At 50.4% G+C, this 12,914-nt stretch overlaps 3 protein-coding genes across 3 annotated transcripts in view; all 3 read right to left on the bottom strand.

Annotated features, from left to right (window-relative positions):
- Nucleotides 1-3,718: 3,718 nt before the first annotated feature.
- Nucleotides 3,719-5,691, bottom strand: Mfsd6l (major facilitator superfamily domain containing 6 like). The gene has a single exon (XM_042693304.1). It carries the CDS (start codon nt 5,608-5,610, stop codon nt 3,859-3,861), a length of 1,752 nt encoding a protein of 583 aa, XP_042549238.1. The 5' UTR covers nt 5,611-5,691; the 3' UTR covers nt 3,719-3,858.
- A 133-nt stretch (nt 5,692-5,824) lies between these two features.
- On the bottom strand, nt 5,825-6,277 carry LOC122120362 (classical arabinogalactan protein 4-like). The gene has a single exon (XM_042694604.1). It carries the CDS (start codon nt 6,275-6,277, stop codon nt 5,825-5,827), a length of 453 nt encoding a protein of 150 aa, XP_042550538.1.
- Nucleotides 6,278-9,660: 3,383 nt separating this feature from the next.
- Nucleotides 9,661-12,914, bottom strand: part of Pik3r6 (phosphoinositide-3-kinase regulatory subunit 6) — a 37,422-nt gene continuing 34,168 nt past the window's right edge. The window contains exons 18-20 of the mRNA XM_042693131.1: nt 11,931-12,019; nt 10,680-10,792; nt 9,661-10,165 (exon numbers count right to left, since the gene is read on the bottom strand). Of these exons, the coding sequence (XP_042549065.1) occupies nt 10,009-10,165; nt 10,680-10,792; nt 11,931-12,019 (359 nt within the window). The 3' untranslated portion in view covers nt 9,661-10,008. The remainder of the gene's footprint in view (nt 10,166-10,679; nt 10,793-11,930; nt 12,020-12,914) is intronic.

Below are 12,914 nucleotides of genomic sequence, written 5' to 3'. Positions count from 1 at the left end.
TTGGTTATCTTCCAAAATGTCTCCTAGGGAAGGAATACTGGCTCTGCTAGATTGGAGAGTGGGGTTGGTTTTACCAGATACTGAGGGGACTTAGATGTCAAACAAGAGCAACAAGTTTGTATACTACAGGACTTTTGAGAGTGTTTAGTTAATAGGCAATGTAAGTTTCTAAGATGTATTAGTAATCTACATCCTTTTTCAAGGTTGTTTGGGATTCTTTTTATTTCTCTCTTCCAGCCTCTATCCTACTAGGATTAAGTGTTCTACCACATTCACTTAGAGAATAATGGTCTAAGTAAATCTAAGCATAGTCATCACAACTCATTCAATATTTACTTTCCATGTAGCAAGAACCAAGAGAGATCAGATTGTCAGGCTTGCAATCTGCAAGATTCACAGGACTGGGGTTCAGCATTTTATTGCCTTTGATGTTATACAACTTACCTGATCTACTGACTTGAGTAGCTGATACAGCAAACACCATGTCATGTATCCAAGTCTAAGTCTTGAATGCAGGGCCTCACACTTGCGTGGCTCACTTGCTAGGATGATGCTCTATCATCCTAGCCATGCCTCCAACAAGCTTTTTACTGGTTCATGAGAGATGGGGGTCTTTCAGATTTTTTCTTCCCAGGATACTTTTCCATCACTAGATCTTAGCTTCCTGAATAGCAAGAATTATGGGTGTGAGCCAAACTGTTATCCAGCTTGAAGTCTAAAGTTTCTTTGTGAATGTGTGTGTGTGTGTGTGTGTGTGTGTGTGTGTGTGTGTTTGTGTGTGTGTGTGTGCTGGTACTGGGGTTTGAACTCAGGGCCTGGGTGCTATTCCTGAATATTATTGCTCAGGACTAAAGCTCTTCTACTTGAGCCACAGCTCTACTTTGGCTTATTTTTGTAGCTTATTGGAGATAAGAGTCTCATAAACTTTCTGTTCAGGCTGACATCAAAGTTTGTTCCTCAGATCCCAGCCTCCTGAGTAGCTGGCCACCAGCAACTGGCTTAAAGATGTGTTCTTTCATCCAAAATGGTCTGTCCCTTCCTTAAACTACAGTAATGCTGCTGTGTGGAGTTTTTCAGTGTCTTGAACTTCAGGGTGTGTGTGTGTGTGTGTGTGTGTGTGTGTGTGTAAATCTGAGGATCACAATTCAAAGCCAGCATGGGCAGGAAAGCCTGTGAGACTCTTATCTCCAATAAACCACTAGAAAAAAACCGGAAGTGGTGCTGTGGCTCAAGCGGTAGAGCACTTGCCTTGAGCTGAAGAGTGCAGGGGCAGCACCCAAGCCCAGAGTTCAAACTCCACAACTGACCAAAGAAATTTTTTTTTTTTAACTTAGGGGCCTTGTAGTTGCTAAGCAGGTGTTCTACCTGCTTTTTGCTTTACTTTTCAGGTAGGGTCTTGTTTTCTGTTTTGTTTTGTGCTTGTGGCTAATTTGGACCTTGATCCTCCTACTTACACTTCCTGTCTATCTGGGATGATAGGTATGAGCCATGATGGTCCATTAAAATTTTTTTTGGTCAAGATGGGATCTTACTTTTTACCTAGGCATTGAACCACAATCCTCCTGATCGCTGCATCCTGAGTAGTAGGGATTATAGGTGTGAGCCATCATACTTGGTTGGCTATTGGCTCTCTGAATTTAGGGCTCTGTGTTTTGCTTTTGAGGTGCCCAAGTAAAAGTAACACATTCTTTAGGGATCCAGGCTAGTCCAACACTAAGTAGCCAAGTATTTGGAGTCTTAAATCATTATTCCAGCCGGGCGCTGGTGGCTCACGCCTGTAATCCTAGCTACTCAGGAGGCTGAGATCTGAGGATCTCGGTTCAAAGCCAGCCCGGGCAGGAGAGACCTTGAGACTCCTATCTCCAATAAAAACCACCAGAAAACCGGAAGTGGCACTGTAGCTCAAGTGATAGAGCGCTCGCCTTGAGCTGAAGAGCTGAGGGACAGCGCCCAGGCCCAGAGTTCAAGCCCCACGACCAACAAAAAAAAAAATCATTATTCCATTCAGCTCTTCCTTCAGTACCACTCACTTCTCCAACTTAGTCCAAAAGGACAGTAAGACCTCCAGCTTTAGGCATTCCCATGGGTCATTTGTTACGTTAAGTCTGATCCTGTAGGAGGGATACTGTGGATACAGGCAAATGGCAGTGACTCCTCCTTCCTTTTTTTCTTCTTCTTAGTCACACTTATTACCTTAGCTCCTATGCCAGTTCCTCATTCTTTGGCATAGGTCAGGAAGGCATGTGTGTTTGTATTGTGGTATTATTGTATACTCTGTCTACATGTTAAACACTAGATAGGATTCAAGCTTAACATTACATTTTTACCTCCCTCCACTAAATGCTTGGCCACCTTACCCTGCCACCCCACTAGCTGTGGGGAAACCAGCTCATTGGGCTAAAGGGAATCCAGACTTGGAATGAGGCAGATCTAGATATGGATTTCATTGCAAATGTAGCTGTATGAATTCCTGTTTGATGATCTAATATCCACCCTGACATCTTAATGTAACCTCGATTTTGCTTGAGGTGTCACTGGATCCAAATGAAAAGACTCTGCTTTTCAGTCTCCTTTGCAATGAGATGGCAAGATGACATAGCTTTAACAGAGGTAGCCCAAGAAGTTCTGGGGATACTTCTGTTTTATTGATCCCACTTTCCTGTTGCCTTGTTGTCTTTCCCTTTGCTTCCTGTATGCAAGTAGTCTGGAGGTTCAGCAGCCATTTGTGGGGGGGTGGGAGGAGGAGGGTTTACAAGCTGATTGTGACAGTCAGGAGTTGAAAGGACTCTGTCCTCATGGGCATCTGTGAGCTCTGTTGTTGCCTGTATGTCTTAGGTGAGACAAATGGATCTCTAAGGCAAAGTCATTTTGTGTTGTTATTTGTAACCTAAAGCTTCCTAGAAGAAATGGAAACAAATAAAGACTCTAGAAACATGTCTTTCCAGTAGATGTCCACGTACTGCTTCCTTTTCTCTAGCTCTGAGTCACAGCTGTATTGACACAATGAGGTTCAATCATTTCTCTAGTGTGTGTGTTAATCCCTGCATATGTGTGTGTTGTGTGTTGGCATAAGGGTCAGTGTTCAATACCATTCTCACCTGTCCTGAGCTTTTATACAACAGGCCACCTCCTCTGTTTTTTTCTTGTGCTGGTACTTGGCTTGAACTTAAGGTCTTGTGCTCTTGCTTGGCTTTTTTTTTTTTTCTCTCAAAGCTGATGCTCTACCACTTGAGTCACAGCTCTACTTCTGGTTTTTTTTTGATGGTTACTTGAAGGACAGAGTCTTGTAGACTTTTCTGCCTCATCTGGCTTCGAACTGTGATCCTCAGATCTCAGCCTTCTGAGTAGCTATGATTATAGGTTTGAGTCACAAGCACCTCACTGGGCCACCACCTTTATGACCCGTGGAAACACTCAGGTCTTATCCAGGTCTGCTTCCCCCCACTGCCTAATGCATGCTGCTGAGCCTCCTTGCCTTCCTGCAACTGCCAATTTCATGACATCACCTTAGCGATTCCTGGGACCAAGTATCACACTAACCAGGGCAATTAGAGCCTTCCCAGACCTTGTCAAAAGGAAGTGAATGTAAAGGAATTTTTAAACTATATTATTCTATATTTTTTAAACCATTGAATGGCAAAAAAAAGAAATTAAATCTTTTCTTTTTTTTTACTTCAAAAGAAAATCATATAATGAGATGATCCTGTTGGGCCTCAGGCATACACATGGCTTCTGTTCCCCAAGGCTTTCCCAGTGATCCAGGGAGGGATTCCAGCCTCCGCGGATCCGGGCTCCTGATTGGACTAAAGTCTGTCCAATTCCTTAGTGCCTTTTCCTGGTGAGGGTGCTGTGACCCACTCAGCCCTTCCAGCTCAAGTGCTCCTCCTTCATGGCCTTCACCAGCCAGTCCCGCTCAGACCCCTGCTCAGAGTCGCTGGTGTCGCTCCCCTCCACAGCTAACAGCTTCGAGTAGTTGATTTTCCGCCCTTTGGGCAGCCTGGGTTGGATGGACAGGAACAAGGCCAGCCAGACCAACAGGATCACGCAGCAGGACCGGTAGAGCACAACCAGGTTGAAACGCATCACCACGAAGCCCCCTACGAAGCTGCCCAAACTACAGCCACCTCCGTAAAAGTGGCCCTGGAACATAGTACCCAGAGGTCTCTCGGTGCCCGGGGTGGCTCCCTCTTCTATGGAGGCTGCCACGGCCCACCACAGGGCCCCTCTGCTGATGGCCCCGAGGATCTGCACGGGCAGGACGGACCACCAGCTCCACAGGAAAGAGTAGTACAGCAGCTGCCCCGCCAGACAGCCCAGGCCCAGCCCCATCACGCCCACCCGGGGCAGTTTCTTGAGCAAGGCCGCTTTGAATGGATGGAGCAGGAGTTCCCCCAGCAGGCTGAGGGCTACAGAAAACCCCATGATCAGCTCGCTGCTGCCGTGGTCTTTCATGTGCCAGAACAGGAAGTTCTGCACCGTACTGGCCACCGCTCCTAGCAGAAAGACGGTCAGAGCCAGGAGCACGAGGCGGGCATCGCCTCGGAGCAGAGATAGCGCTTTGACGGTTTTGTAGCTGGGTTCCGGCCGCCGGGAGAGCGGGACCGGGAAGGCGATGCTCACCAACGAGGCCAGGATACTGACCAGGGAGTAGCTGTAGAAATGCACCAAACCCCGGGGGCCGTTGGTCATGGGGAAGCAGTCCAGTTGCCCCACCAAGGCGGTGATGCCGCACACACCTGCTGCCATGCCCAGCAATCTCCAGATCCACAGGTTTCGGTAGCGATCGGTGGCGTCCACGAAATCCAAGTATTCGTAAAGGCTGTCATCCGCCACCTGCTCCAGAGGGGCGGTGAGCAGCTCCCAGAACACCAGGAACCCCAAGGAGAGGATGAAAGTCCATCGCAACCCTTCCAGGGAGAGGCCCAGGACCTGGGCTTCCTCCTCCGCCACCGACAGGTTGGCTGGAGCTCCTGGCACCCTCCCCAAGGGCAGCAGGGCCAGGGCGGAATTCACCACCTCCAACGCGCCCTCCCATGCGGCGTCTCTCCCTGCAGAAGTACCCGGCCCGGGAACTCGGGTGGTAGTCCTGGCTTCTTCAATAGGGCCCACCCAGTAGCCCCTCAGACGTTCTAGATCGTCTTGGCGGGGTCCATTTCCCGGGCCCGAAGCTTCGGGAGTTGCAGTCCTCCCTGGCGGGTTGGAGGTCCACTCCGGGGCGGAGATCGTGGGGGTCCCCGTGGTCCCCCGTGGCGGGACCGTGGCGGGCACGCCGTGGCTCCCGTTGCAAGCGCGGTCCACCGGGTGTCCATCCAGAGGGGGGACCAGGACCATGAGCAGGCCGGCCCCCGCCGAGCCCAGCAGCGAGCCGAGCAGGAGCATCCGCCGCTTCTGGTAGCTCCTGGCCAGGAAGGTGCAGAAGGGAGCCCAGCAGGCCGCCACCAGGTGCTTGGTCCCCATGAGGATGCCCACCCAGGGCGCGGACAGGCCCAGCTGCCGCAGGTACAGCGTCAGGAACGGGGCCACGCAGGCGTCCCGGACCCCGCACACCAGGTGGAAGAGCCGGGCCACCCCCAGCGCCCTGTTGACGTCCCACTGGGGGTTGGCGCTCATGGCTGCCCCGGCTCTCCGTCAGACCCGGACCTGGGGACAGCGGAGGGGAGCGTGGCGCGGGCGCCGTGGCGGCCGGGGAGGGCGCGGCTCCATGACCCCCGGGAAGGAGGCTGGGGGGGGGGTCGGGGTGGGGGAGGGGGTGGGGGGAGGTCCCGGCTCAGGGCGAGCCCCACTGCGGCCGGCCTCCGCCCCGGGAGGCGCCGCGCTCACCCATTCAACGGCCGCCCCCACCCGGAAGCAGCCCCGCCCTCCCAGGGGGCGTGGTGTGGTCGCTGGGGACGTGGCCGGGGCGTGGCCTGGCGTTAGGGGGCGTGGCGTTAGGGGGCGTGGCGTTAGGGGGCGTGGCGTTAGGGGGCGTGGCGTCCGGGGGCGTGGCGTCCGGGGGCGTGGCGTCCGGGGGCGTGGCGTCCGGGGGCGTGGCGTCCGGGGGCGTGGCGTCCGGGGGCGTGGCGTCCGGGGGCGTGGCGTCCGGGGGCGTGGCGTCCGGGGGCGTGGCGTCCGGGGGCGTGGCCGGCGCACCTGTTCCCCTCCCCCCTATCTCCCTCCCCGCAACTGCCACGTCCGCAGCCTGCTTCTCGCGGTGCCACCTGCTCGGATGTATCCAGGTGTACCACAGGCGTGTCCTGGGTCCTATAGGGTGTGTTCTGAGCTGGGGTACAGGCTCCATCTGTCCCCTAGGTGTCCCATTGTCTTCCAGGATGTTGGGGCCAGGATGAAGGATGGAGGTAGGAGAGAGTGGAGAAAAGAGATCTATTAAGTTCTTTCCTCTAAATAATTATTCAAAGGCTTCCCGATCCGCAGGCACCCACACAGATCACCCCCTGTGCACCAAAAGTGAAATGGTAAGCCCAAGACTCACCTCTACTACCTGCTTTAATGGCTCCTACTTCCTTACTGTCAAGCTGTTCTGTCCTTGTTGATTGTTTCCATGCAATCAAAGCTTCGAGAAGGCGGGGATTCTTTTCTTTTCTGATGCCAAGACCCAGGACTGTTTCATTGTATTCAAGCTGTTACTGGAAAGGTGTGACCTCCTGCAAACCATTTCTAGTTCAAGACTGAAGGACTGGCAGCAGAGGGGAGTCAGGTCAGATCCTAGTAGCACCTCAAGCCCCTCAGAAGTCTATCTGTACTGTATAGTTTTAATCTACACCTAAGGCACTTACTGGCCTTGTTTGGAGGTAAACATTCCAGTGGCCCCAAACTAGCATTAAATTAAAAGCCACACTCAAGAGGCAGCTGATGATTTTAAGATCAAAAGAAGTAGCTTCATCTGTCAACGTAATAGATTTTACAGGTGAATTTAACCATATCTGATCTGATTTATGAGGTATTCTTGTCTTCACTGAAAGCATAGAAGAATCTAGAAAAAAAGAATCTAGACAAAGAACCTAGAAAAAAGAATCCTTTTTGGAAGGATGCCACAGGCTTTTCTTCAAATTAGTTCCAGTGTCCAGCCACTGTTTTTTGTTTGTTTGAATGTTTTTTTGTTTGTTCTGGGGCCTGAACTCTGGGCCTGGGTGCTGTCCCTCAGCTCTTCAGCACAAGGCTAGTGCTCTACCACTTGAGCCACAGCGCCACTTCCAGCTTTGTTCTGCTTATGAACCGAACCCAGGGCCTCATGCATACAAGGCAAGCACTCTACCACTGAGCCACCTTCCCAGCCCCCAGCCACTAATTTTTTTTTTTTTTTTACTACTTTCTGCTTCTGTGTTTTATAGTGCTGGGAATTGAACCCAGGACCTTAAGCATGCTAGGCAAGTGTTCTACCACGATCTACAACCCTAGCCTTGGCAGTGGGTAGAGTTGGGGGCAGGAATACTTGTTAATCTGTCTGCTTGTGTAGCAGAATTTGGTCTAAGACTTGAAGTTGTTAGAGAACTGGGAAGAAAGCCCAGTGTGTTTGCACCTTAACAGCTGGGAAACTCTAAACATGTCTACTTAAAGACTTCATGAATATGAAAAAGTTTATATCCCGCCAATACTGAAAAAAAAGGAAAAAGAAATTCAGTTTCCTCCTCAGGGCAAATTCAGTCAACTTCAGTGATACTGTCTGTAGTCGCTTCAGGTTTCCAAACACCTCAGCCACACTGCACCTGTTCCTTGTCCCTCTCCTACTCAGCTCCTTCATCCATCTTTGTCTTGGTCTTGACCTGTCCCAGATTCATCTGCTCTGGGAGGCAGGCACTCTGCCCACTGCTTGCCCTCAGATGCTTACATCTGCAAGGTTCCGGGAGCTGGGCTCCATACTGCTGCCTATGTGGCCCCACCCTTTCCCCTTTGAAATTCCTGTCTACCTGAGAAAACCTGTGCCTTGTTCCCATGTCCCCTGCAGCGTCCCTGCAGGCATAAGTGCCTACTAGGTACTTGTCTCAATTCCTAGGACATTGAGAAGCTGAAATAGAATGCACATGTTGTTACTTTGTGTTTGTGTGTGTGTTCACGCCAGTGGGTAGGTACTAGGGCTTTTTGTTCCTTAGCTTTTTCTGCTCAAGGCTGCTGCTGCACCACTTGAGCCACAGCTCCACTTCCAGCTCTTTAGTGGTTAGTTGGAAATGAGAGTCTCATGGACTTTTTTTGCCTAAGCTGGTTTTGAACTTCAAATCCTGGATCTCAGGCTCCTGAGTAGCTAGGATTACAGGCATAGGCTTTACCTTTCTACTCTCAAATCCTCAAATTTAAAAGGGCCTCTTCAAGTACTATATGTCTGCTGAAACTCATCCAGTGATGGGGCCGGGCTCAAGGCTTTTTTTAAAAATTTTTTTTTTTTTTTTAATTTTTTGCCAGTTCTGGGCTTGAACTCTAGGTCTGGAGGCTGTCCCTCAGCTCTTCAGCTCAAGGCTAGCACTCTACCACTTGGGCCACAGTGCCACTTCTGGCTTTTTCTGCTTATGTGGTGCTGAGGAATCGAACCCAGGGCCTCATGCATGCAAGGCAAGCACTCTACCACTGAGCTACCTTCCCAGCCTCTGGGCTCAAAGCTTTGTGTTCTCTTGGTTACTTTCTCCTTCTGGGGTGGAGACTGCCTCTTAAGTGTGGGGATACTAGGACAGTTGTCATTGATAGTCATTGAACTCAAATGCTAAGAATTGTGATGTCTTTAATCTCAAGATCCTTTGAAATTACTGCATATTTCCACCTCTGTTTGGGGAAGAGTGCCTTATCAGAACCGTCCCTAAGTTAATGAGGTCTGCCCTCTGATTTCTATTAAAATCTAAATATTGTTGAGTATTAGACAAAAGCAGAAAGACTTCAGTGTGCATTTATTGACTCTGTCATTCTTTTCTTCAGTGGGAGAGATGTCCTTTGGCATGGGTGGAGTGGACAGTGTTCTGAGTGGACCCAAGTGTGCTCACCTTTGACCTTCTTCCATCTTTCTCCTTGGCCCTAGAGCAATGGCTAAAATAGCAGCTCTGATGCTATTAAACTTAGATTCTTTTATTGTTACTATAAAGGTGAAGTACAGAGGGGAACGTAAGTAACATGTTACAGTCACATAAGTCAGGTAAAGAGTGCATTTCTTCCTGAACAAAGCCATCTCTTCCCTCACTCCCTTCCATCCCCACCCACAATTTGCATAGTACATTTCCACGTAGTGTCTAGTGAGTACTATGGCTGCATTTGTTCACCCTTTATCCCTTCATTTCTGTGCTTCCCTTACCCTCTCCCCAAGACATATAAATGAACCAACAAGACAGAGAGAAAAAAATTGTTTCCATTTCCTGAAATTCATTTTGATAAATATCATTTTATATGATCAGCAGCATAGAGGTAATTGTGATTTTGTGTTCGTCTCCTAAGAGTATCTGGTGCTGGTTTTTAAGGGCTGGGTGGTGAGCTTGAGTGGCCAAAGACAAGGGCAGGAGGGAGTGATTAAAAACAAATGCAAGGTGGGCGCTGGTGACTCACACCTGTAATCCTAGCTACGCTGGAGGCTGACATCTGAAGATCTCAGTCTGAAGCCAGCCTTGGCAGGACTCTTATTTTCAATTAACCACTAAAAGTCTGAAAAAGGAACTGTGGCTCAAGTGGTAGAGTGCTCGCCTTGAGTGGAAAATACTCAGGAACAGTACCTAGGTCCTGAATTCAAGCCCCAGGACCAGCACAAAAAGGAATAATACACACACAATGGGTGCTTCACAAGGGGCACATGCTCCCATTCCATCTCAGCTCGGCTCTACTCAGGGGTCCCCTGGGTCTGCGCTGTATTCTGCATCATCACACATCCCTATGGCCAGGTCCCTGAGCTCCCAGGCCCTCCCAGACTTCTGGTCAAAGCCAGAGCTCTCCAATGGAGTCAGGCCTTTGTTTCTGCTGTTGGTGCCAGCATTGGAGAGCCTGGGAATAGTGTTTCTTGTTGTGCCTGCTGCCCTGGGCCCAATTCTAGCACTGGTATTGGGCTCACTGGACAATGCCAGAGTAGGTGTTGATGGGCATTTGAAGAGGCTTGGACGTGGTTTCGGTCTGTTCCATTGCCTTCTTCTCTTCTGGATTGGGCCATGGCATCTTGGACCTCTGAGACCTGGAACATGGCTCTGGGCAGGGATCAACCTCAAATCTGTGGTGGAGACAGACCAGCTCAGAGGGCCTATCTGAGGGACCGGAGATATCCCACGCATTTGAAGGGTATAGAAGAGGGTGGCATGCAGAAGGAAGAGGAAAATCAAAAGGAAAAAGAATATAGGGAGCTTGGGCTCCCCAGAGGAGGAGACGGGTTTCTGTGTCTATCTGTTTCTCTTAACATACTTCCTAGTTAAAGCCTGCAAGGGTCCTATTAATTGGCACAGCTGCTCCAGGGTGCTGCCTTGGTGGAAGCCCCACCCCCTCCTCCAGTGCCAGCACGAGGGGGTTGGGTCAGGAGGACTGCAGGCTGAGTGTACCCCTCACCATCTCCCCAGTGCCAGCCTCTGCTACCTAGAGTCAAGTCATCAGGGCCTCCATCTGGCAACAGGTTCCACCACTGATAAGGTATCCTTGTTTGTGCCATGAAGTCTGGAGCCCTGGCTGGATGGGGGGGGGGATTGGGGGGGATGGGGGGGAGGGGAAGGGGGAGGGTGGCAGACCCAGCTCACCTAACCACGTCCTTGAATGTGCGCCGATTGTCCTTATCCAACCACAGCATCAGCGGCCTCTGGTCCTGGCTCTGGACCTGGATACTGGAGGTCCGGAAGGTGTTTGTCGCCATCTACACACAGAGATGACGCGTCCGTGTGTTGCCCTTGCTCAGGGCAGTTGGCCCTGTCCATTCCTTCCACCCTAGGTCTGTTGTTTCTTCTGTACAGCTCAAGGGCTCTCCTGCTTGCTTCTCGGACATGATTCTTAGCAGTAACAACCCTGCCTCTACTCTCTCTCTGTTGTCATGGCCTGTGGCTCTCACATGGATCCTGAGCTTCTTCTCCCAGCCTGAATGGACAGTGCATGTTGGACTACTACGAATGGTAGTAGTACTTTAGCAGTACTTCTACATGACCAACTGGATGCCTGGGAATATGCACTTCTCAGCATTAAATTACATAAACAATTTCTTTCCCTCTTTTGTTGGTGGTGAGGCTTGAACTCAGGGCCTGGGTGCTGTTGCTAAGTTCTTTTACTCAAGGCTAGTGCACTACCACTTTGAGCCCCAGCTCCACTTCTGGTTCTCTGGTGGTTTGTCGGAGATAAGAGTCTCACAGATTTTCCTGTCTAGGCTGTCTTTGAACCATGATCCTCAGATCTCAGCCTCCTGAGTAGCTAGGATTACAGACATGAATCATCATGTAGAAGGGCCCTCCCTTCTACACTTTTTTGTTTTGGTACTAGCACTAGAGCTTGAACTCAAGGCCTTCTGCTCTCCTGCTCAAGGCTGGTGCTCTGCCACTTGAGCCACACCTCTACTTCTAACATTTTGGTAATTAACAGGAAATAAGTCTCACAGACTTTTTTGCCTGGGCTGGCTCTGAAGCTGGATTCTCAGATCTCCTGGGCGGCAAGGATTACAGGAAAGAGCCACTAATGCCCAACAAAGACTGCCATTCTTTAGTGGTCTGGCTGCTGTGTGGTACCCAAGGATGCTGGGGGCATTTGTGATGGTCAAGGGACATATCGCAGGTCCTCAAATGGTCCTTGGGTGGAGGACAGGGCCTTGACTCTGAGTGCTTTACGTAGCCTCATTGGTGCTCTGTATTTGAAACACAGTTTGGAGGGCAGATTCTTTCTGATTGGACGCTTCATTTCCATAGCGAAGCTTGCCCTCTCCTGTCAGGCCTTTCCCTCATGCAGGCTCCCTGTCACCTGCTGGCCTGGCTCCCATCCACCCGTGCCCTGTACCTCCCACTGGAACCTACCGAGAAGGACCTTCCCGCTAGGTGACAGGACTTGACAACCTCCGCCACGCTCACATTCAGACACATGTGGTCCATTGCAGACGCAGCCACTGGGGGGCAATGGGGGAACCCCAAAACTGAATTAGGTAGGGGGACTGGGAGTGAGACTCCTGGGAAGTGTCCATTGGAGATTCTGGGTCCTAAGAAGACCATCCCAAACCCAGCTCACTCCATCCCCGCCCCCAGCTCAGCCCTCTATCTCCCCACTTCCCAATTCTTTCTTGAGCTGTTCCACTTGCTTCCCCAGGACCCAGCTCCCTGGAGAATCAGCTAGGTGTCTGTCTCCTCAGACCAGGCAGCCATCATTGCCCCCAACTCCTCCCTGCAGCTCTGTCCTTTATCCCCTGCCCCCCTTTACCAAAGGAAGAATGTTCGGTTGAATTCCTCTTTAGCCGCAGACACCATGAGAATAGAAGGAATAGCTAGCCAGAAGCATCATGGCAAGGAGAGACCTGCTTCACACTTTCCTTTGACTGTGGTGTGTGTGTGTGTGTGTGTGTGTGTGTGTGTGTGTGTGTGTATGTGTAGATCAAACCCTGGGCCTTAGCTTTCTTACTCAAGGCTAGCACTCTACCACTTGAGCCACAGCTCCACTTTTGCTTTAGTTTTTTTTTCTTTTTTTCCCCCTTTTAAAAAAATTTGGATAATTGGAAATAAGACTTTCTTGCAATTTTCTTGCCCTGGCTGGCTTTAAACTGAGATTCTTATATCGCAGTTTCCTGAGTAGTTAAGGTTATAGGTGTGAGCCACCACTGCCTGGTTCCTTTGGCTTAAACATTTTTTTTTTTTTTTACTTAGCTGTAGTGTTGGGAATTGAACCCATGGACCCTCTCATGAGAGGCAAGTCTGAGTCCCATCCCTATACCTCCACCAACATGCTCATAATGACGGTGTGGCTGCTCCCAGGCCCAGTCCCTCCCTCCGGCTAAAGGAGTTGTGCATTTC

The sequence above is a fragment of the Dipodomys spectabilis genome, unplaced genomic scaffold (genome assembly GCF_019054845.1).
Source record: "Dipodomys spectabilis isolate Male_0828 unplaced genomic scaffold, ASM1905484v1 ptg000004l, whole genome shotgun sequence".
Classification (NCBI taxonomy): Eukaryota; Metazoa; Chordata; class Mammalia; order Rodentia; family Heteromyidae; genus Dipodomys; species Dipodomys spectabilis.
The sequence above is the reverse complement of the archived record's forward strand: the minus strand, read 5'-3'. Positions and strand labels throughout refer to the sequence as shown.